Source organism: Zeus faber, assembly GCF_960531495.2.
Source record: "Zeus faber genome assembly, chromosome: 5".
Lineage (NCBI taxonomy): Eukaryota > Metazoa > Chordata > Actinopteri > Zeiformes > Zeidae > Zeus > Zeus faber.
In genome coordinates, this window is record NC_137192.1 from 11,358,818 (window position 1) to 11,384,564 (window position 25,747).

The following is a 25,747-nucleotide window of genomic DNA, read 5'->3' on the forward strand; positions in this document are numbered from 1 at the left end:
CCAGTTTTGAGATGAGGTAAGGTCTCACAACCCGCCCCCCAGTGACCTTTAACAAACGTGAAATATAATTGTTATTTAAAAAGAAACCTTGATGACTTTAAGTTCTGCACTCAATATACAGTATATATACTGTATATATTCATACACAGTTTTGGGGCCAAACTGGGTTTCGTGACCTGTTACACACACACACACGAGGAGTTCAGACACATCTCTCTCTGTCTCCATGTCTCACTCACAGCTGTGCTGGCTGGAATAAAGGCCTTAACCTAGCATATTACGATCCCCAGAATGTCTCACACAAACACACACGCACACACACACACACACACACTCTCTCTAACATTACTTCACTCTTTTATTATATTTCATCTGGATCGAGTTGTTCCTCATCCATGCTTTGTACAAGAGAAGACGCTTAAACATCCTGATAATCCCTGACCAGAATGCATCATGAAATGGCCACCTTTTCACCTATTTTTGTCTTTTTCTTGTGTTACATTTCATAAGGCTTGTTTGCCGTAACAAATTTCAAAAGCAACTACATTTTTATTTGAATTATATTGATGGTATACAGCCTATCGTGACATGAATAAGCATATATATTGCGTGTATCAGTATTACTTTTTAGCACTTTAGCATTTTCAAATTGAAACCATTCATTATATTATTACTGTTCCACGTGAACGGCCTTGTTAGCATTTCAGGACAACCGTGCATGGAGAAGACAGCTGGACAGAGGAGCACAGGATGGGGAAGAAAGGGGAGAAAGGGGAGAGTTGGCGTGGGAGGAGAGCAGAGGAAGGACCCTTGTAAACAGAGAGAAAGAGCATGAAAAAAAACACAAAAGGACGAAGTTTGAAGAGTAACAGGTGAGAGGAGAGGAAGGGAAGAGATGGAGCGGATAGGAGAGAAGATTCCAATAGGTCAGGTCTTCACTCATGGCTGTGTCCAGATGGCCGAGAGAGGGAAAGAAAGAGGGCCATTCAGTTGGGGACAGAGGGACACTTGTGGTTGACAACATCCAAATCTCTTGAATGCACAGTGTGAAGGGTCACACACACACACACACACACACACACACACACACACACACACACACACACACACACACACACACAGCGTAACAGGCTCATAAGGGGGCCTTAAATTGATGGGATGTTTGACTGCCCACCTCCTACGCCCATGAGACATGACATCAGCCTCTCAAGAAGAAGCCGCCTTTTCAAAGAGAAACGGCCATCAGCGCGTCTAGGGACACACATTTTACAGCAAAATTAAGGTGAACAGAAATATGAATCTGAAAGATGGACGGAAACTTAGATGATGACAGAGAGAGACGGCCGCGCTGAATTTATTCCACGACTATTTTGTCATGACAAATGGAGGTTCGGGTTTTTTTCAGGTTTTTTTTCCTTTACGATTGCCGTGACGGCCCATTAAAGACGGGGGGTAATATCCAGTGGTTGCAGTGATGTGAGGCCAGGCTGTTGTAAATGTGTCAGAGCGTAAGCACACCGTTACAACTTTACTACCGCGCCATTACGGTGACTAATTACCGTAAATGACGGTGCCCAGCAATTACCGGGTTTGTCTGAGGGGAGCGGAGTGACAGGAGCGAGTTGGGTACGTACACTATGAAATAAGATACGCTGTAAAACCATAGGCAAAAACAAATAAAAAAAACAGAGAGGCAGTCAAAGAGATATAAGGAGGGCGTTTCAGTACGTACCTTTAAGTACTCCCACAGAGGAAACTGCACCAGCGAGAAAGGGATCTGTAAATAAAAGCACAGGAGATTTTTCTTAAAATTATATTCGCCGCGCATGTAAATATATCTACCACATGACAGCATTTGTGACCCCCTGTGGCTGTTGTCCGGTGGGAAAGTCATAAAATGGTTTAGAACGCCGGGAATCCTACCCCGTTCAAAAGTTGTTTTCCGCCAGATCTCCATTCCACTACGTGTTCATGCGCATTGAATAGATTAGCTGCAAAAAGCCCACAATATCCTCTGTTTCTCGGTTCCAGGACTCCGATATGGACATTAAGGCACTGTGCAGAGGAATATGTCACCTGAAATGCTCACACAAAAGTCACAATGTCAACGCGTAACCTACTGTAGTTTTTGCAGAGCAGTGCTAGACACGAGGTATACATGGTTAAAGTGACTATATTTCAGAAGTTCCAAGTTCAAATGGAAGACAAGAATACTACATGCCGGCTACATGCCGCATGCCATCCTTTTCCCCCCCTAATACTTATAAGGGGGGAAAAAAGGATGGCATGTAGATATATGGTGGAAAGTCATTTCAGCACAGGCTTTTAAATTTTAAACATTCCAACTCTTAATTGAGTGCATAGGAGGCTACACGATGACATTTAGATTCCGTCTACAAAAGAAGCTTCCATCTTGGTGATAGATCGATTGTTAGATTGATTATTTCGCGGCAGAAATCAAGCCTACCGAGCCAGCTGCTGGAAAATCCTGACAATCTAATGACGCCATCACCTATTAGATGAAGCACGTTGATTCCAAGTAACACCTGGAGGTTCACTCCATTTCCACCCCGGAATTCCTTCTCTGCTCAGAGCTAATATAATGATAAAAGCTGCAGAGGCTACGTCTCACAGATGGATGGCTGGAGGGATGGATGAATAGAACGATGGACTGAAGGCGGGACGAGGAAAGTTGGGTCGCCACTGGTAAACGCCTGATTAAGCAAAGGGTAACACTGTAAACCGGTGTAACCTCTGCCAAGGCAAGAGGCAAAAGCCTTGGCAAGGAACCACAGAAAGAGAACAGAGAAAAAGATAAATAAAAAAATAAACATGGTTATGTGTGAATGTCAGCATTTGATCTCTCCGGAGTGAAGGATGCATTCAGGATATTTTGTGCCAGATGATGTTGACAAAAAAAGGGCAGTTCCAAGACTCTGTATGAACACAACGGCTGTCCATGGGCTGTGTCTTCAAGTGATCCTGCTCCCCATTAAACATCCATGTTTTTTCTCGCTCATTGGATTTTGATTGCGAAATCTTACCCTCTACTGCTGTGGGTCTCAAAGCTGGGGCCAGCGGTCCCTCCGGAGGTTCCAGAGAGTCCCCAGCCAAAACGATTATTCGTACAACTTCACCAATATTTCATATTTTTCAAGAAGTTTGCAGCATTAGAGAAGAATGTATAATGAGTGTTTTGAGCATAGTTTCACTGTGATCTTCCTGACTGTGCTAGAGACAGGTATGGAAGTTTGGACTGAAACCATATCTTACAATGAAAATCTTCTCAGATTGAGGTCCCTGAGACGAAATCTTATCAAATGGGGCCAATGGTGTAATGCATATCAAATTCCTTGGTATGGGGTCCTTGATATGAAAACGGTTTTATTTATTTGTCGGCATGTTTATCATTATAGGGCTGCTTGGTTTTCAGTTAGGGACACACCTGTGGAAATTATCACATATGAAAGGCTCTTAACTTGACACAATATACCACAAACACCGGATAGCCTTTCCAAGGGGTGGGCAGCGTGGGAGGGGGCTGTAGCTTGACATGAGCAGGGCCTGGTACTTGGAACTGACAGCGGCCTTGCAGTGTGGAAACACTGGCATCTCGACAGCTCATGAACAGGAGTCCATTCCCTCGGAGGAAAAAGAAAAATCTATGTCTAAAAAACAACCAACTGCCACAGGTCTGGTATCCAGGCGTCAGATGAGGAGGAATGGAGTTCTGATTTCCAACTGTGGTGGAGAGAAGGAGGAGGAGGAGGGGAGTGCTCTCAAAACGAATAAAAAGACACCTGTCTTTTATTATCGCCATGATGAGTTCAGCCTTTTTCCAGAGAAAGAGAGAAAGAGAGAGCGAGAGAGAGAGCGAGAGAGAGAGAGAGCGCCAAGCGAGCGCGCCAAGCGAGAGCGCGCCGGGCTAGAGAGAGAGAGGAAGAGAGGAGAGGGAGAGGGAGAGAGGGGGAGAGAGAGAGAGAGAGAGAGAGAGAGAGAGGAAGAGAGGAGAGGGAGAGAGGGAGAGAGAGAGAGAGAGAGAGAGAGAGCGAGATGAGTTCTGCAGAGGTTCTGAGAAGACTGAACCTGGAGTGATTTACAACTCGGTTTGACGGCCTCTGGCACAGAGTGTGTTTGTGTGTGTGTGTGTGTGTGTGTGTGTGTCAGAGAGCAGTAGAGACTCGTCTGGGAAAAGAACGCTTTAGTGGCACATGTGGTCAGATTGATATTGATAAGCCTTTTATAGTCATGGGAGGGCAGATGGCAAACACAAACCACACTCACACTCTCACACACTCTCACACACACTCACACACACACACACACACACACACACACACACACACACACACACACACACACACACACACACACACACACACACACACACACACACACACACACACACACACACACACCCAGTATGCGGAAATAAAACCAGGTCTGGTGTGCATGGCAAATTCCAGCTGGGTGTGTGTGTCTGCAATGTGAAACGTGGTAGGTAGATGAGAAGGTCTTTAAATCGAGTGAGACGAGTCTTCATTTTTCCAAATAAATCTCCCATTTTAGATTTAATATGGTGAGAATCTTTAGGCGATGACTTATATTATATGTATCGCGAATTAATGTCTCATGAGGATGCGATACCAGTGAAAAGACTAAAAAGCATTATTGGTTTGTCACACAGGTCACGGATGCTCTACAGATACCTAGATGGTTCAACGGTCATCACAGAGCTTCCAGAGCGTCCCAGTGCAGCAAAGGAGTCGCAGATGTGCAGGGAAGTGGTCGTGCTGGGTCGAGCACATTATGCAGTCACACCCTAGCAGCCAGGGAAATACTACGCTCAGCTAGCAAACAGGCCACCAGAGCATGGCAGTTAAACATCATGACGTCCGCACCCGCCCAGACAAACGGAAGAGTTTTTAGAAAAACCCAACGAACATGACGGGACGTAGGAGTGTTCCGTGGGTCCTTCAGTCTCCCCCACGACAGCGACATCAGGAGTTCAGGCTCCAAGTCGAACTCGGGGGAAGGAGGACGGGGGCGGGATGGAGATCGCACATTTTCAGGAGAAAACGGTGTGTTTATGTCCACGGGAACTGATGGAGGCTTTTCTTCCAAGTCAGCCTGAGCTGGTGGTGAGCTTGTGCCTGTGACCGCTCGGTCAGCCGACAAAACCACCGCAGCAAAGAGCAGAGCGCGCCCACCCACCCACACCCACACCCACACACACACACGTTAACACATTGCTGATGTTTTTAGAATGTCGCACATCAGTGGTCCCACGCCACAGAGATCAACAGCAACAACAAAAAATGTTAAACAAGAAACGGAGCAGAAATGATCAGTTCCAGAGCTGCGGGATATCCCACTGTTTAACGAAGCAAATGTTTCAGCGAAGAGAGATTTTACATCAATTCGTATAATTCGTATCATTCGTATAAATGAATGTTCATTTTGCTGATATTTAGTGTGATTGAGGCACTAGAATAGTGACTCAGCCAACATGCAGTCCAGCAGAGTATTTCCATTTGCTTTTCTATTCGATTTCCATTGAGTGCAACATTCTGGAGTAAAAACTGTGAAGCATTTTGCCTCAAACAGGAGTGGCTGGCCTGCTGGAGTACTTCTTAGGAACTATTTCTTGAGAATCAATTGTGCGCTGGCAAATGAGCAAAATGCAGTTTGCCATCACAATGCTCTATTTACACTTAAGGCAGCAGTATACCACAAAAATAACTTTTAGAGGAAAAAGACATGATGAAAAACCAGAAAAGAAGAACTATACACCAGTTGATCCACAGTGTGTAGTATACAGAAAACAGTGTTTGAGGACATGGTTGCCTGGTGGTTGCTTTTGGTCAAGTGCTTCCCTTGTTTGAAGTATACAGAGCAGAGTATACAGAGTAGGTAAAAAGTTGAATCTATTTGTGTTATGTTTCTGTAGACGTTGGCGCGGCATGCCTCTTGCTGCAGTGAGTAGTTTTTGAATTGCATTCTGTGACTTGTGATGTAACCCGCCCAAAACACAGACAAAGTCATGGACTACAAATCTTTACTTGAGCACTAGCCTTACTGGAAATCGTGTACCAAAGATGCAATGTTAAAATGTCTTTCTGTGTGTTTTTTCTTTCTTGAAAAAGGTTAAAAAGTGAAAAATAAAATATGAAATCATTGCAGCCTTGTAAGGCAGCCAAATGCCTTCATTCCAGAGCTGTACAGCAGCATCTGCTTCCAGGCCCACAAACATCTGCGTGGTCCAGCCCCCGGGGACGCCATCCCACTATTGCACATAGCGAGTCCACTGCTCACATGGACCTGCTCCCCTGCCGCCATGTGTGTGTGTGTGTGTGTGTGTGTGTGTGTGTGTGTGTGTGTGTGTGTGTGTGTGTGTGTGTGTTTGTGTGTGTGTGTGTGTTTCTGAGATGCTGTACTGTAGGGTTGCTTGCACTTCTGAAATAATCTGGTGGTGTGCAGTAATAGATTTTGTGTACACACATACTGCCACAAACACACATACTCTCACACACACACACACACACACAAGCTTGTTTGTTAGGGGACATGTTGGTGTGTGATCAACGTTGACAGTGCCACTTGCCATGACTGTCAGGTACTATATCATGCTAACCTGCTGTGTCACTCCGCTGACAGTGTATGTGTGTGTGTGTCCGTGTGTGTGTGTGTGTGTGCACCAACTGTATTAGTGCCAACAGTATTAGTATTCAGAGAGGCCTGGTGCTGTCACAGGTCCTTAGGCGCTCAGCGGAGGGCAGGAAAAACACATGTCAAAATATATTCACGTTGAGCCTGATTGCAGCACCAACCAGTTGGCTGCAATTTGACAAATGACTTTTAATAGGTCATAGCGCAGCCCCTGCATACCAATGAGGATCTGTAGAGAAGAGAAGAGAAAGGAGGAGGAAGGAGACAGATACAAAAAGTTAGAAATTCCAAAACTACAGGTAGATCTAATGTCCAGATACTCAACCAGCAGATTCGATTCTTCGATCCAAAAGGTCCTATTCTCTAAAAGAGACATTCCAGTGTCTCCAATTATGCTCTTGGTTACTTTGGGAAATGTGTAAGATGAATGTATAAATGTGGTGTCATCCTCTGTTTGTACCCATTATTTCGTTTCCTGTGGAGTTTTATTGTATAATTACAGGTAATATGAACATCAGGCCCCGGGTTAAACCAATTACAGCAGAACACACAGATGTGAACTGAAGCACATCTTCACTTCACAACTTGTTTGTATTGGTGTATTATTGCAGTGACGATTAACTTGATGACATTTAAAATGAGAAATCTTACACAGGTGCTTTCAAAGAATGCTTACTTTTTTTACCTTAACGCTTACTTACTGATTTTTCACACATAATTCAACCTTAATTTAGGTGCACGGAAAGGGAAAACACTACATTCGAGAACTGGAAAGTTACCGTTTATTATTGTAAATATCACACAGAGGTTCTATGCTGTGTTTGAGCACTCAGTCATTTCAGCTCATTGTCATTTGTCTCCAGACCGGTATTTCCATTTGTCGCTCTCTGTTATATTAATTAAACTATGTTGACGGGAGGTTCTTTAGAAGGTAAGAAACTAGAAAGGGATTTGGCGATCAGGGTGGAGGTACACGGTGGCTGTGTGAGAGGGCAGATATAGGATACTGGCATAACATCAGTGGTGTTCATACATGTGGATGGGAGGTGCTCAACTGCTGAGGTTCTAGTTGGGACGGGAGAACAATGGACGGCTTTGCAACTTTTTCTCTCTCTCCACATTGACTCCCATGTAGTATGACATGGTATTTGAATTTGTATTTTAGATCATTTGGCTACAAGGCTTCTTCTCAGTTTCTATGTGTTTGCCTGGAATAAAACCGACGGATGGATTTGACAGGCTGACTCACTCACTGGAGTTATGCTGCATTTTACACGCTTCCTTGTCGGAGAGAGAGAGACAGAGAGAAAAGAGGAGAGAAATTTAGGTGGAAACAGATGGGAGTCAGATGGCGAAGCGATTAGCAGCAGTCCTATTCAGAATGAGGGATCACTGCCGGCCATGTGAAGAGCAAGACACGCACACACACACAGAGTAACCATATGAGACAGCAACTCAGTGGTGAGGCGGAGTCCAGCCTTTAGTCTAAGTCCACATTTATTACCTGTTAATGCACTAGGGCTGCAAGCTGGAAGCACTAGCCTCTCTCTCCCTTTCTCGCTCTCTCTCTCTTCTTCCTCCTTCTTCTCCTCTTCCTCCTCCTCCTTCCCTTTCTCCAAACTGACAATGGTGACACAATCATAAAAGGCCAAGATAGGAATCGGTTTCTAATTTATTTTATGGTCGATAGAGCCATTAATATTCTGAGTCAGACAGGTGGCGTTAGACGAGTCTTGCTGTTAGTGTATCAACAGAACAACCTTAATCACACGTGTGTGTGTGTGTGTGTGTGTGTGTGTGTGTGTGTGTGTGTGTGTGTGTGTGTGTGTGTGTGTGTGTGTGTGTGTGTGTGTGTGTGTGTGTCTCTGTGTGTGCAACCGGTTTGGCGGCTCATGTACTTTTCAAGATTGAGACACCGTCCAGATATGCAAGTGCACACACAGGACGCCTCAAAAAAATTAATAAAACAACAATAAAACAAAAGATACGCATTAACCATGAATCAAACGGCCATGCAGGGTTGCCTTGAATAAAGGTTCTAAATCAACAAGCGCACATGAAGGCACACATGCATATGCATACACACACATTGGCTTGTTGCTGGCAGAGAAAGACAAGGATGTGTGTTGCAATGTCTGAGCTTGGACAAAACCCCAGTACAAAAACACACAAGGAGCCAAGTTGGCCTGCATCTCTAAGCCAATGGAGTTGATCAACACCTCCGTACCTCAACCGTGTGATGTACCGTTGATTTTTCTTTTTCTATGTTTTGCTTCCAAACACTGAAGTCGTGTTCTGCAGGCATGACCTGCGTCACTTCACACATGACCTAATGTCACACCTCTGCACGTCTGTGACCACACGTCACAGAGGTGACAGTCCACCCTCTACGGCACCTGTTCCGATGACCAAAATCCTCGCACCCCTGCCTGTCTAAACATTCTAACAGACTGGTCCTGGGGGTATCGTCAGTGGGTGTGTGTGTGTGTGTGGGGGGCACCTAAGTAGCCCTGAGGGATGGAGGGAGTTCAGGGCCTTTAAAATAAATAAACAAACATATAAATAAAGTCAATCGATAGAGGGAGCCTGATCCGACACTGTGGGCCTGTGTTTGGCCTCACACTTCACAGGAGGGAGAGAAAGAGAGACAGGGAAAGAGAGAGTGAGTGAGAGCGAGAGACAGCGAGAGAGAGAGAGAGAGAGAGAGAGAGAGGCAGCCTGGCTTAGATTACTTCTCTCTTGGTGGTTGTATAGTGCTCGTTGGCGGAAGCCAAGAGCTGCTCTCCCGATTACAGAAAACAGACCCCAGTACGCTCTCCCAGTCCAACCACACATACGGTCGCACACACACACACACACACACACACACACACACACACACACACACACACACACACACACACACACACACACACACACACACACACACACACACACACACACACACACACACACACACACCCCAACCTGAACCTAATGACACACCAGTCCTCCGCAGCAGATTGAACACTGTTTTACGGACCCTTCTGCATCCCGAGGCTCTGGCACACGTCCCTTTAAGGCTTTTGCAGAGAAGCCATGAGGAGCTTTCAGCTTGACGTGACTGGCAATCACTCATTCCAACACCCCCCCCCCCCACCCCCCACCGCCAACCCAAAACCACTCCCCCCATCTTCCCACCACGGCACAAACTAAAAACAAGTGGGAATGCACTTGCTGAAGAATTCCACCTGACAGCTTTTGAATGCCGAAGGCGGCGCAGAGCATGTATGTTTATGTTCAAACAAGCCAAAATGGGGAGGCGGGAGCGCCGGCGCGTCTCTCACTGGCCAATCAAATTGCAGTTTCCCCATAAGTCTAAACAGCCAACGAATGTCTGCGGAGAGCAATAATATTCATGACAAATTAAGACTTGTTGTAAACTGCATTAGGGGTGGGAAGAGGGGCAGGCAGAAAAGTAGAACAAGGGAGAACGACAGCGCAAGAGGACAGATGGAAAAGAAAAGAGAGCAGAGTTGAGACAGGGGCTCGGGGCTGTTCTGGAATCTGTATGCTGGCAACCGTTCAAGACTGTAACTCCACTGACATGAGAGAAATGCTTCCCCGAAAAATCAGAATAATATTTATAATGTGCCGGCGTTCTCCCCGCTCCACCCTAACCCGGTGCGGTGCGTTGTGTAGCCCGCGGCTTCAAGGTGGACGCCTGATGCAAGGAGCCCGACAAAGCAACAAAGGGGAAAAGCACATGCGCACCCTCATCGATGGACACCTGCGTTTGAGTTCTGTTTCCTGCCAGACTGTTAAATGCAGCAGAGATGGAGGTGTAGCTTGTTGCATGGGAACAAAAATGAAAGAATACTGGAGTCGGAAAGCAACGGTCAACCTGCCACAGTAAAATCATTGGTTCATAGTCGTCTGGAATCTTGCCTCTCAATGGGCACATTCTGCCACACATGGAAGCGTGCATGGTCTAACGTCCTAATCTTCCCACGCTAAAATACAAGACAAAAAAATTCAAGCCAGCCCAATTATATTATATTGAAAAAAATATCACGTCCTATACTTTCACAGGGTTGAACACATGACAAACTGTATCTGTCAGAGCCAAGTGACAGATGATATCAATGGCAGAGTGCACGTTTGCCAATGAATGGCGGTGTGGTGTGATACAGGATGCCCTGTGGGTCAACCAATTAGCTGCTGACAGGAGGAGATCTATGGCCGCCTTAGGGCCCCGAGGCTGGGAAGGAGTGGAAGAAAGGGGGGCAGGAGCGGGAGAAGGGGGTGAGACTGATGCCGAAGGCTCCCGCTACGACCAAGGAGGGTGTGGGCCGGAACTGCTCAAAAACCCAACACCTCCAACACACTGCTTACCACTGTGTAAACGTGAACGTGAACTTCTGTGCCCGTACATGTGACATAAGAAATAATGCCGCATGAATTTACTCATTTGACTCCATCTTGGGAATCCTTTTAATTCTATTTACATTATCACCTCAGTATCTATCGTTTGAGCCTCGCCCCAAGCTATTAAAAAACTGCAAATTTCAATAGAAACTTTCATTGTTACCTTCTCTTCCACCTCATGACCTATTTAATCCTTTATCTTGTATCAACTGCCTCTCCAATCATGTTTCTGTGGGATCCACAGTACATTTTCGGGTTGAATTGGGTGAACTCGAACAGAAGCTTGTAAGCCAGGAACTTTACTTATGCGCAAACGATGAGGTGATAACTTATTGAGTCCGTGGTTTGAGACACAGGAGTACTGGGTCAAGTTAAGGGTTTGGTCAGGTCCAATTATCATGAAGCTCGGGATCTCGACCCAAACACAGGTGGGTGCACACACACACACACGCACACACACACACACACACACACACACACACACACACACACACACACACACACACACACACACACACACACACACACACACACACACACACACACACACACACAGACACACACACACACACACACACACACGTCGCGCATTCACTCGCTGTTCCCTGGGACATGTGCCCAGAGGAATAAAACCGAGCGGAGGCGTTCCAGTGAACCACTCACAGCCCGAAGGCCCAAACTGAAATGCGTCTCTCCCTCCGTCTCCATCACTCTCACACACAAACACAATGCTCTTATCAGCTGGGAATCAGGAAGCAGAGCAGCCCAGCTGGAAATAACAAGAGCGTCATGGTGAGTATATATTGGCAGTGACAGGGCCGGCGATAATGAAAGTGAACACACACACACACACACACACACACACACACACACACACACACACACACACACACACACACACACACACACACACACACACACACACACACACACACACACACACACACACACACACACACAGAGAGACAGTTGAGAACATCAACCTTATATGGACCTGATCAATCCGTGCAGAACTCAACAGAAGGCAGAAGAACGTAAGGCAGAGCACAATTCTGAGAGCTCTGAGAGAAATAAGGGCTGGCCAAATGTCAATGCTATAAAAAAGGTTTGTCACTTGATACTACCTTGAAAAAACTGCAGACATTCGCTCCGATTTGTACTAAGAACAGAACCTGTACATAACAGCAATTAACAACTGTCTGGCTAAGACTTTCATTTCGACATGCGTTGAACACAACTTCCAAGCCTATATCAGATTGAACCTCTGGCCTCCTTTCATTCGGGTGAAGCAATGTGAATGGAGGCGATACGTTTCTTTTCTACCCCTGATGACACCCTTGACACTTTGTTGGTTCACAGCAGGATAGTGGTAGGAGGGGACGGGTCCCGGTCGGAATCTCTGCCAAAAAATTGGCCATTTTGAGAAACCATTGGAATTCAGACTCGCTGTAGTGGGGGGGGAACTGTCCGGCGTACAGCTGAACCTCATCTTAATGCAGAAGAAAGGTGTCATCCATCCAAGTGAAGAATGCCGTGGCCCAGGAGAGGAGAACCAGTGTGGACGGGAGGAGGGGGGACGGGGGCAGAGCAACATTTCCTCCGATGAAAAAGTGGCGGTGCTGCTTGAGAGCAGTGAGGTTAACCTCTAATTACAGGCCGCTTACCCAAGTCTGGCTACGGCGCGGCGCTGATTTATCCCCTCCCTCTCACCCACTGCGCACTGTCACTTTCATTCCGCCCCCAGTGTTGGGACATGGAAATTAGAGGGCATCGTGCACTTTTTCGACGGTTAATGCCGTTTTGATGACAGATTTAACTCCTGTGGGGGGGTCTCTTCTGACGCAATGGCTTTGTAATGGGCCTGTTAACTCGGATGACGGTGCACCTAAATCACACTTAGAGCCGCGGAAGTCTTCCGTAGAAAATTCTAGCTTTTTTTTCCTTAAATTTTCGGGGGGATAAAAAAAAGGAGGCCAATTATTTTTTTTGCTCTTGATGGGGCTATATACCCTGTGGACATTCCTGTGGTACAGTGACACCTTAATGCCTCTGTTCACTTGCACTAAAACTATTGGTTTGTTGGAACTATTCTGGTTCCGTTTCTCAATCGACAAAATCACAGATAGTACAGTGCTTTGATATGTTAGTGTCCCTGTAAAGTGAATTCAATTCAACTTTCAAACACATTATACATGCTAGAAAGTGGAAAAAAAAACACATGTAAAAAAACATTTTCTGAAGACATGCAGCGCTGAATTGTGAAGTTAGACCGTCAAACTGTTTCTCACCATTTTTGTGGTCCGGATATTTTGGGCGGGGCTAAATCATGACTCTATGACGAGGAGCGGTCATACTTGGAATGGCCCCTCCCCTAACACTACATAAATGCCAGGTCGGAATCAGAGCATCGCCATCTGAGTGGTGAAGTAAGCTTAATGTAAGTTAATGTACATTAGCATTAGCTGCATGCTAGCAGGCCGTGGAGCCCCGACCTGGCCTGCGGAAGGGGCCAGCAGGGGGCACCGGAGAGCGGGGAGTCGCACAGCCAGACAGCGGTGCTTTGACGGGAACAACTAGACACAGGACTGGTTCAGCAGAAGTTTTAAACATGGAATTTACTCCAATGTAAACGTCTAACACTATTAACGCGACTGGCCGTGGTTTCAGCGTCTTCAGCGGACACGCCCCCAGCGTCTCAGGAGAGGGAACTGCCTTTTTTCAGGGTTTTGACACCTAACTTTATATACATGCCGATTTTTAAAATTTGTTCATAACACATTTTTTTTTTTAATCATTAAATTTTCATCAAATCATTGATTTTTTAATTTTTTTCTGTGGTGTGACAAACTCAGAACACAAATTTATTATTGCTTTACAGTGACTTTAAACGCATTTTCTTTTGGTTTTCTTGAATTAAAAATTTAAGTGAAGGAATAAATATTTTACGAATGTAAGCAATTTTAATGAGCTGAATTGATCCAATTTTTCAGAGTACAAAATAAAAGGGTCCACAAAATAAACCCGAAGTATCTCTAGTAGTATCACATTCTGTACGACTAAAGTAGCAGGAGGTATCTCAATTGTACATGGATACGTTTAGACATGCAGTTGATATTCTGATATCCTTACTCACATCCTACCCAGCATCATCTCTCAATGAATGCACGTAGACCGTCACAGGCACCGTCCCTCGGCAGGCGGCGGCGGGATCTCTGTTATTAGAAACACGTCCGTTGACTGTTCTTGCTTCAAATTGTGGGAAGCAAGAACAGCCACGCCGCCCCCTGAGATTCACTGATCAACGGGGCTGCCATCTTGGTCACGTTTATCGGCAACCGGCAATCAAACTACACATACATACACACACACACACACACACACACACACACACACACACACACACACACACACACACACACACTGGGGGGGGGGGGCAACTAAAAAAAAAAGACTGTCACAAACAGCTCTATCCTCCCTGGAAAAATAACTGGCAATAAATATTGGTCTGTACGAATAAGCAGGCACACGCACACGCGCACACACACACACACACACGCACACACACACACACGCACACCCACCTTGTACAAATACAGAGTCCCTGCATTACAAATCAGGGTCGCAATGATGGATTTTAGAGCTTATTGAAGTACTAGAGGGACACGCGCACTCAACTTGAGCATTTGATCAATGAGTCTCAGTGGCACAGCCTTGCAATGCATCACGGAGAGGGGGTTACTGTGCTCCAGCCAATTCACAGGGAAGCCCTGAGCCAAGAAGCCCTGTTTGGAGGGAGCTATTCTGTCCGCTCGACTGTGCAAGTCATCAATAAAAGCGTTTGTTGACCCTACGGAGGCCGGTGGGGTTCACTCAGCCAGAGAGGACCTTCCAGCGGCCGTCCCGTGGGGAGTGTGTGTGTGAGGGGAGCGCAAGGCTTCATGGGCCTCTGTGGATGGACTGTACGGTAAGGTGTATGGACACACACACACACACACACACATACACATACACACACACACACACACACACACACACACACACACACACACACACACACACACACACAATGATAATGTGAACGACAGGTTCAGCTTAGCCTTTGTAAAGAGAAGCACTTCCATCCGTCTTTTGGAGCGGCGGTCAGAGTGGACCGTGACTCCCTGCCGTGACAGGTGTGGTAAAGTCGTAGAGCAGCCGTGCAGTTACACAGGAACAAGAGAGAAAGAGTGGAAAAAAAAAAAGATCTGCCGGAAAAAGACAGAAAAAGGGTTTGACTCGTCTGACAAAGGTCTGCTTGACCCCTGAAAATGCCAAGTGGGGCCACTGGCGCACAAATCGGAAGGAGAAACTCATCTGTGTAATGACAACGATTCTTTCCAGTGTTAAAAAAATAGTAAAGGGGGCACCCTGCAGAGTTTTACTCCTTCCGGATTCCAAAAAGGTTAGTTCAACAGGAAGAATTTTTAATTCTTTCACTGAGCTCCAAAATGTAGATTTAGTCACTGATGACAACTGTCTCTGATGGGGTTGAAGGATTCAGATTCCACCCCTCTTGGTCAGTGACTCAAAATATGTGCCGACACCAGACAATCCTTTCGTACGCCCAGATGGCTAATGCATTTCTGAGAAGGCCCTTGTGGCCTCCCCCATTTATTAATTTTCAGTTCTCCTTTTCAGACGCACGCACGCACACACAAAAATGGTGAAGTGTCAGGTCGTGGGATGTCGAGTCACGGGTGAAACGTTAAAGGTCAACAGGTGTTCCACGGCTTCTCCTCAATGATCACAGAAACAGATAAGCTAGGACCTGAAGCACATGTTGCCAATAGCCAATTACACCAAACTGAACTTCAGAATAAGCACCATCTCCGCCGCCGAGGTATAAGAGGTATAAACTATCCGTATAAAAATACTCAAAATGAGAATCAGAGAAGGGCAAATGATGAGGGATGATATGAGATGTAGTTGATGGAAGTTAAAATATGAATTAAAATACCTCCACTGTCACTTTGCTTTAGAGATTTCAGTCTGTAAAGTCACAGGAGGGTGTGTAAATACCAGGCAGTATGGATAGGCGTGCAGCGGGACAGGATATGAGAGCGACTCCCGGCCCGAGCTGCGTCACAGCTGAAACACGGACGCTATCTGGAGCCTGACCTTAAGGTTAACTCTACAGTAGAGCATGTGGACTTAAAAATATGCATGGTGATGAATGGAGCAGAAGAATTGCCTGGAAATTCAAAAACCCCCAGTCACAGTTGTGCCTGGGGTCATGAACACACTGAGCATAATTTGGTGTGACTGAGCCCGAGCAGGAAGGTAAACAACAAGAGAATTCAAACAAATTGAGGTGGAGGTAAGACCAGGGCCCCGAAGGGGCCAAAATGCCTCATGACAAAGGGAGATGTATGTGAGTGAACGCGGGAGAAAAAGAGAGGAAGACAAGGAGAAAGAGCAGGAACGTTGATAGAGGGACAATGGCCCTTTCTCAATCTGCGTTCTCGTCTGTACTTGTGCTCTTGTGTACTTGTGAAATGTCATCAGTCCTGTTCCAATTCAAAGTACGCATCAAGCCAAGTTCAGTCCAAACGCCCGGATGTGGACTTGCTCCGCCCATTTTATCGAGGATGCATCGGTGGTGACTTGTGTGGACTTGGGACAGCCAAGTATCCCAAAATGCATTTCGCAGAATGACCGCCCTGCGTCCTCCTGTCCCCGGGAGTCTGTACTCCCGAGTCTGAACTACCAAGTCTGAACTACCAAAGTCCACAAGTCCGGACTTTGCGTACTTGGTATTGAGAAACGGCCATTATCTTCTACTTGGGACAACTTGTGGTGATGGTGGCGAGTGGTGAGCGGCATGTATCTCACTGATGGAGTGAACAGAGAAAAGAGAGAGAGCGACAAAGAGGAAGCAGAGGTGTGGAGGAGGTGGGGAAGGGTGAAGTCTGGACATTGGAGAGGTGTTTCATAAGCCCCCGTCTGGGGTTGTCAGATCTTGTGCCCCCTGTTGCCATGACCCAGCTGTTTTGAGGTGTGTGTGTGTGCGTGTGCGTGAGTCGTGGGGATTCAGACGTTCTGTCGGAGAGAAGCCGCGCCAAATGAAGAGCAGACGTGACTTTAACCGTCCCACGGTCAGACCGACACCGTTCACCCACAGCCACGCTTATTCCTTGCGTGCTCACCTGCTTAAGTGTACGAAAGCACAGGAATTTTATTGGAATAAAGCTGCTTTGAGCCCCGGAAGAGGGGCAAGAGAGAGAGAGAGAGAGAAGGACTGCACGAGGCTCCAAGAGTAGGTGTCCAGAAGAAATGAAAGAGAGGCCCGGCAGGTCCGCTACCGTGGAGTCAATCAAAGCTGGTTCCAGGTGCATCAGTCCGCTGTGTCAGAGCGTGTCAGCTTCATTTACAGCCGCGCCCCCGCACCACCAATGCACTAAATTGCTATCTAATAACCTGACTCCAGCTCATTACTCACTCTGAAAATTGCCAGTGTTGGCATCAAATCCTAGATTACATCTGACCGTTTTAGAGCAGAAGAAAAAGAAATATGTAGGGCACTCCATCAAAAAGTAAAAAGCTTTAATTTCCACAGAGGTGATTGCCGTTCATAAATGTCAAAAAGCCGGTCTGCAGAGGAGGGAGGTGCAGAGGAGGGGGAAGCTCTGAGGCAGCCGAGCAGATAAGGGCAACAAGCAGGAAACCTGATGCAGGGACCCCGGGCGGGGACTGTCAAGTGTGGGGCGCCATCTAGTGGGCGAATGTGGAACTATCTAAAGGGAGTTGAACGGTTTCGATTTTGTAGGAGGTGGGATCATAAAATCACGAACTTCAAATAAATAAATAAATAATGGATAATAGATAATTCTAAACAAAAGCCCTAAAAAACAGTCATTTACTATTCAGTTCTCTCATTATTTCATTCATTAGACATTTCATGAAGTCATTATTGCTGATGTGCCAAAACAAAATAAATAATATGTTCCATTAAGTATTTGAAAAGTATGAATGCTTTAGTTAATAAATGTTGTTCCACAATTACCCAGACTATATGAACACCTTAGACTGGGCCCCCACTGGGTAGGAACAAAAAAGTAACCCTGAAGCAAGGGTTCTTACAAAAAAAAAAGGGGATCTTATGGATGATAATTACACGTTGTTTTATTTAGACCAAATAAAGTCACTTTATTGACTTAATTGCCATTTTATTTTATTTCATTCTCTTTTCTGTCAGAGCCCACACAGGGACCGCTCAGCAGGAAACCTACTGTAGTAGTTTTTTTGGTAGACAACAAGGCAGATTAAAAGGTAAAAACAAAAACAAAAGGAAAGATTAATGTGGCACTAAGGCAAAAAGGATTTAGATACCTATTAGATAGTACTTGAGGGTGTTGCTGGAACGTGCTGCGCTAAATCCAAGACTGTTTTTCGAAAAGACCACCGACGGAGGCACACTGGCTGAAAGAGATCCCCTCCTCTTTCCCAGTGCAGTCCCTGCACTGTCCGCTGCCCTACTTCGTTTGTGTAACATCGGACCCATCAGAAAGCGCGTCTGAAGGCTGCGTTACAATATACAGCGCTGAGAGGACCCCAATTAGCCGGCCAGTGACTGTGTGTGTATGTGTGTATGGCGCGGGGCACGGTGCAGCCCGCCACACATAAACAAAGTTATCCTGACAGGGTCGCCTGGTGGAAGGATGGGAGATGGGCGGTAGAGAAAATGAATTACCTTCCTGACACATGTCAAAGCCAATCGCTGCAGAGGATGCGGGGCCGTTCCTCACCCGCCGCACCAGCGACGAAAACCCTGCCGCCGCCGTGTTTCATCTGCTGGAGTTAGTATGCATACGAGTGGCGCGGCGGCCTCCAAATGTATTCATTTATTCACAGCCCCTCAGAGAAATCACAGTGTCTTGTTGTCCTTTTTTTTCCCCCACTGGCTGTCCAGATGGAATTTGCCTCAATAACATCGGTTTAGTGAGGCAGAAAATAAGTACAGCCTACCGCCTCACCGGTCAGGGACTAGATTATACCACCACCACCACCTCCACCCCAACAAATCCAGGAGAAGAAGAATAGAAAGACGAGTGTCACCTTCAGATACCTCTTCTGCACTTTTCTTGTTATCATTTCCAATTCTAGCTGAAGTTGCCAGGTATGCGCCATGCATGGAGGACCGGGATGGGGATTACCACGGTACGCGCGGCAGGTGCAATTAAACGGCAGATCATGAATCAAAGAGCCGGCGTGGCCATTTCATTACAAAAAGCTGAGCACCCATCAAGGGAGAGCGGCTCAATGCTCATTTATCCTCGTTTTGTTTTGCATTTATAACGCCACTAATTGCATTAATTAATCAGCCGTAGCTCCAATAGGAGGGAGCCCGCGCTGCACAAGTAATTGAATGAGATGAAAGCGAGAAGGAAAAAAAGAGCCCATACATCAATATTTGCAACCCCAAACTGAGCCCGAGAGAAATTTAAACGCCTCTGATCAGATTGGTGGAAAGCCTCAATATTCCTTGCACCTATTAAAATAAGTCACTCCTCTGTCTTGGAGGACTCGAGTAATTGTTTTCAACACTGGCTCCTGAAATAGTTTTTTTTTTTTTTTTTTAAGAGAATACACTGGAAGGACTTTATGGTCACCTGAATATCAGATTTTCTTAGACAAGGTGTCACTGTGAAGCCGGTTGCCAGTTTTGACAGGATTTTGGACGGCTGTGGCACATAAGACGTTTGTTTATGCAGAGGAACAGGGAAAAATAGACTCCTACCTCTCTGAGAACCGTGCTCCTGTAGCCTCGGTACAAACCTTGCACACCCTGCTCAGGGAACAGACAGACAGACAGACAGACAGACAGACAGACAGACACACACACACACACACACACAGTGAAGTTGCTACAACAGGTCTCTCAACTCAACTGAGCCTTTATCAAATGTGCTGCATCTTTGGTGATGTGTGAGCTCCTATTCACACCTCTTCCCTGAGCGTAGCCAGAAGCGTCTGATAGGTGGTAGAGGACGGAGAGGCCTGGGTCCTCTGCTTCACCACCTCTGTGGGCACCCGGATCAGGCACGCCACCTACAGGGCCGAGCAGAGACGGACAGGATCTTAACGGTGAGGCTGATGCGCAACAGCAACAAGATTCAACATAAAATAAGTACATTTTGTCACAGTATCAAACCAACTGTAGATCACAGTCACACCCAGAAATAAGCAGCACTAGTAGAGGTAAAGAGAGGTTAGTAGTTTTTTAAGAGATCCTCATAGACAGCTCAGTGCAAATAGTGTCCAGGTGTAATCTGAAAAGGTGGGTCTTCAATATTTGCACATAAAAGACATGCACAAATGTGCATTAGTAATGGCCCTGGAAATGCTTTCCTTCTTGAGTTAAAAGCTAGGATTGACACTTATTGTCGCAGGAACCATACGCTAGTGTGCCCTTTTTTGCCGTGCATAAGGCTACCCTGTGTTTTCTCACAGACAAAGTGAAAGGAAAACACCCAGCCGTAACTGTGGGGAGCAATTGGAGTGCACTAATAGGCAAAAATGGATGTTTGATTTAATGTGCAAGTGGGGTCGATTAGCAAGGCTGCACAGTGTGACGGTCAAACTCAGGAAATGACACATAAACAACAGGTAAAAAGGTCACAGTGCTGTCAGACTAACTGTGCATTCTTGCCCAAAACATGCAAATGTACTCACACACACACACACACACACACACACACACACACACACACACACACACACACACACACACACACACACACACACACACACACACACACACACACACACACACACACACACACACACGACACCTTAGCAATCGCACTCTCGGCTACAAGTTCCAACCCAACCTCCATATGTCAACATAAATACGGACTGCCAACAGCTATACAAGATGGACATGAATATTTATGCTCCATAACTCCCGTCGAACCCTTCAGGCAGGGAGTCAGACAGGCACAGCTGCCCACCTGGAGACTTGATTTCCCATTTATCCTGCGTCGGAGCAGAAACGCCAGTTTACGACAAGCAATCTCTCGGAGCGATTGGTGAGCGGCTCCCCACCATCCCACCATGACTCCCCTCGGTGGCGTACAGATGCCAGTGTGCGGGGCCTCACCCTCACCGCGGCACCCTGGGTAAAAGGGAGAGCCTGGGTGGACGCGATGGAGGCGTAACGACAACGTTCCCCTCTGGTCGATTTGACCCCTGCGGATGGGGGGCCGACAGATACAATAGGGGTCCCCTGTGAGAGTTGTTAGAGGGCTTTCCTCCCGACGATCCATCTTCCCTGTCATCTCGTCTGCCAGTTTCACGCCAAGGGCGGCTCACCGCAAGGCAGGGAAATATACATTTCAATTTGAAAAAACCATGTGGAGGCCATTGGGCACCCTACAATATGTTCAGGATAACTGCTGACAAGGTTTAATTCAAAAAGTATCAAAACACATTTTAAAATAAAGTCTGTTGGTTAAAATTGCAGCTTCAGCACTGCATTGTTTTAGTTTATTTAACAGCGGTCTTAGTTTTATTGAAATCTACCAATTTCAATACAAACATTAACCAAATAACTATTTTCTTGTTATGAAATTAAGCTTGTTCAAGACTCTGAAACAGAGACTTTGGAGAGTATTGAAAGCCTCTTTGTATTTCAGTTGAGACTGGCCATCCGCTCTTTCCATAGTACTACAGCACCACCAAGTGGTGGGAATCGCATCTGCACGCCTGATTATAGCGATAACAGAGCTGGCAGGATCCATTTCGGAGATCTCATTTGCTCTCCCTTTGGCCAAGTTACCACTTATGATACATTGTACATCATGTTTTCCCAAATGTAATTCTCTAATGGACCGGAATAAGGCAGCTAAATAGAAAGAAAGTGGCTATGACAAGTAATTACTGATATAATTGGACAGGGGGGCCGGGGTTGAAACAGCCTCTTATCTCGCCGACACTGCAGAGAGGAGAGCAGAATGAGCCAGAGATTATACCAAATAAATTAGGGACATTGTTTATTTGGGAGTAATCTCGGTGCCTAAGGGTGGCTGGAAAGATGGTCAGTAGATGGAAGACTACACGTGCACGGTCCCCTGAGGCCATTTGAGAGCTCTGAAACCAGAGACCGGCTGGGGGGGAAATACGGGCAGTCAATCCTGGTGCGCTATGCTCTATGTGGAGAGAATAGGCAGATTAGTGGCGATTTGTTTTCCCATTGGCTTCAGAATCGAACATCTTGACAGGGGATCTGCAAGTGGTATGTAACCTTTTGTTGATGTAACAAAAGAAAGAAACTAAAATCCTATGGGGCTGTTTTAGCCATTACACATCAACCCTTGTTATGAGCAGTTTTACTGAAGGAAAGCCAATGAAGCATGTCCGTCTTTTCCCCTTCACCCGTCTTGCTCCTTATTCTCAGCGTCTTTACTCTGCATTACAGCTTGTAAGCCCAATTGAACCTTGTTGGCATCCTTTAAATTCCCTCCTCTATTCATCCTTATTTACAAGCTATTTAGAGTCGTCGAGCGGCATTAATTAGGATGCCGCTTGGCTGTGATCGGGACCTGCAAGTTTCCGATGGCCTGTTGTTATAAAACCCAAATGACGGACTGTGTTTTCAATTTCCAGAACCTAACGCCAAGCAACCAGGCAGGTAGCCGGTGTTCAATCATGGAAGACACCACGGCACGGAGTGGGAAATTAACGCATACCCGCAGCACATTAGAAGCACGGCCGGCAAATCAATCCGCGGCCTGAGCCTTACCTCCCTTCGTCCTTCCCTTCACTCTTCTATCCTTCTTGCCCGGCTCATGGCCATCGAGGCACAGTGGGTGGTCAATCAGGGCCAGAATAACCATTAGGCTCCGCAGAGAGGCGATGGGTGAGGATAACACGCAGGAAAGAGCAATAGCTGTTGGCACATGTCCAGACACTGCCTAAAAGAGCCATCCTACCCAATATGTGGGCCACTGAGAGTTAATGGCATTGAATGCAGAGACAGATAACTTGCCATGGCATTCATGGGGACTGCTTGGGTCAGCCATGTTGGACAAGAGCAGGCAATGCACAAAGCAAAATATTTAAAGTAACTATATACTCGCCCATAAAATTACTGTAAAATCCATGTAAAGTGAATTGAGTGATTTGGTTCTAAACTGCAAAGTTATACCGTTAAACTGTTTTCACCATTTAAGCGGTCCGGCAATTTTGGGCGGGCCTAAATCATGACTCGATGACATGGAGCAGTCATAATTGCCATGACTCCTCCCCTTATACTATATAAATGCCAGGTCGGAATCTGAGCATCAGTGGTGTAGTAAGCTTAGCTAACAGCCCGGAGTTGGGATAAAACACAGTTTTGAGAGTAACACCTGGAGTGAAAGGTGTCTTCAGGGACACCGTGAGCTCATACCACAGACGAAACATGCCTTTGGTCTGACGACGCGGGTTTGGTAACTGTACATTAGCATTAGCTGAATGCTAGCAGGCCGTGGAGCCCCGACCTGGCCTGCGGAGGAGCCAGCAGGGTGCACCGGAGAGCGGGGAGGCGCACAGACAGACAGCGGCTCTTTGAGGTGAACAACTAGACACAGGACTGGGTTCAGCAGAACATTTAAACATGGAATTTACTCCAATGTAAATGTTTAACACTATGAACGTGACTGGCCGTGGTTTCAGCGTCTTCAGCGGACACGCCCCCAGAGTCTCAGAAGAGGGAACTTCCTTTTTTCAGGGTTTTGACACCTAACTTTATATACATGGCGATTTTTAAAATTTGGCCGGGTTGTTCATAACACATATTTTTTTAATCATTCAAATTTGGCTGGGTAATTAATTACACATTTTTCTGTGGTGTGACAAACTCAGAACACATTTATGTTTGATTTACAGGGACTTGCCTACAAACAAATTCCAATAGAAGGGATAAATGAGGTGAGTTCATTACAGACAGTTGCCCATGTTTCCACCCTGAGACTATTGCAGGAATTTTTAACAGGTTGACATCAAATTCATGCATGATGGCCCAGCAGTGGCTTTTCCAGGAAGTCCAACTAAATTCCAACCCTATGAGCAATACACCTAAGCACCCAAACACTGATCGCAAAATTAGTATCTGCCACAAAACCAGCATCAACACCGCTTAACAGCCGTAAAACATTCTTTGAACATCCGGGGGTCCTGTCAACACGCTGCAAGCAGAACCGTAGAAAAAGCCTTGTGAGAAGGTTCAATTGCTTTGTAGGTGACTCCTGAATACACGTCTTCACGAGAAACACTGAACGTTTATGGCAAAACCAATTTTCCCTTATTGACTAGGTTTTGATCAAATGCCCGATTCTGGAGCCCAAACGTCTGGAACCCAGACATCTGGAGGTGCCAAAAAAGACTGCTGTAGGGGAGGGGAAATTTGAAAAAGAGGAAGAAAGTGAGGGTGGGGAAAGACAAGGAGGAGGTGAAGAAGAGAAGAGATGGGGACCGTCCGCGTCCGAAACAAGGGCCAATAAATCACAGATCGCGGCGCTGCCGGGAGGACATGCATGGATTATTTTCCCCGTGCCAAGTTAAGTGGTTGCCAGTTTGAAACACACATCCCCCCCATACACAAACACATAACGTGCATATCTTTGAGCCTTCTTGTCTGCCTCTCGTTGTGTCACGCTGTATTTTCAGGTTTGGGGCGGGTGTCGGTGGGGAGGGACAGGGGGATTGCGAGCGGAGCCTGCCGCCCGGCCTTGACAAATGAGCTTTCAGGGCAGACGTCGGGCGATTGGGAATGAAGATAAATCTGATCTAATGGCTGGATAACAGCCTGCTAGAGCCTGACAGACGCCATCAGCTTACACATTCTTTATGGGAGCGTCCCTCCGCCGCAGTCGCACAGAAACTGGGACGCCGCCTGCGGAGGGCTTTCTCTCATTGTCCCGTCCACTTCTATCGCTCTCTCTCTCTCTCTCTCGCGCTCTGCTTCATCAGACCTGCGACTTCTCATCCCTCCTTTTTTTAACAGCTTCTCAAGCTGCCAGTCAATACACTACACCCACCTACCCACACCTCCAGCACCGAGTTAACCAAGGTAATCAGAGAAAAACTATCTCCTGCTATTATTAGGGTCTGATCACACAGAATCTGGGCGAAGACCCTATTGTTACTGCTTTGTTTATTCTTCTTCTTCAGCCATTTTGAGTCGGCTTTTTGGGGCCTTAAGATACTTGAAAACTCACAAAACTTTGCACACTCATCAGTCCCGGTGTGGCATTTTGATATTCTATGGGTCCTGTGCATAGGCGGGGTAAAATGGCCGCCCACGCCCCCTAGAAAATAAAAAAGAAATCCTACCTATTCACTTTTTTCCACCGAAACTCACGAAATTCGGTTCACATATGTAACACCACTAGACTTAAATAAAATGATATTTCCGCCATGACCCAAACCCAACAGGAAGTCGGCCATATTTGAGGTGCCATGTCTGTCACTTTTTGGTCATTTTTACGCTTTGTACTTTCGCTATCTCCTCGTAGGCGATTTATCAGATCGACTTCAACTTGGTAAGTGTCTGCAAGAGACCGTCACGATTAAAATGTATTAAAATATTTCGTTTTCGTCACACAATGTAGGAGTGGCAAAGCGTTGAATTTCATGTTCAAAAAAAGGCAGT

The 25,747-nt window shown here is 46.3% G+C and overlaps 1 protein-coding gene across 1 annotated transcript in view; it reads right to left on the reverse strand.

Moving 5' to 3' along the window:
• Positions 1-25,747, reverse strand: part of slc25a26 (solute carrier family 25 member 26) — a 60,316-nt gene that overhangs the window by 26,961 nt on the left and 7,608 nt on the right. The window contains 3 exon segments of the mRNA XM_080001609.1: positions 1,733-1,777; positions 19,853-19,900; positions 20,059-20,163. Coding sequence (XP_079857735.1) covers positions 1,733-1,777; positions 19,853-19,900; positions 20,059-20,163 — 198 coding nt within the window.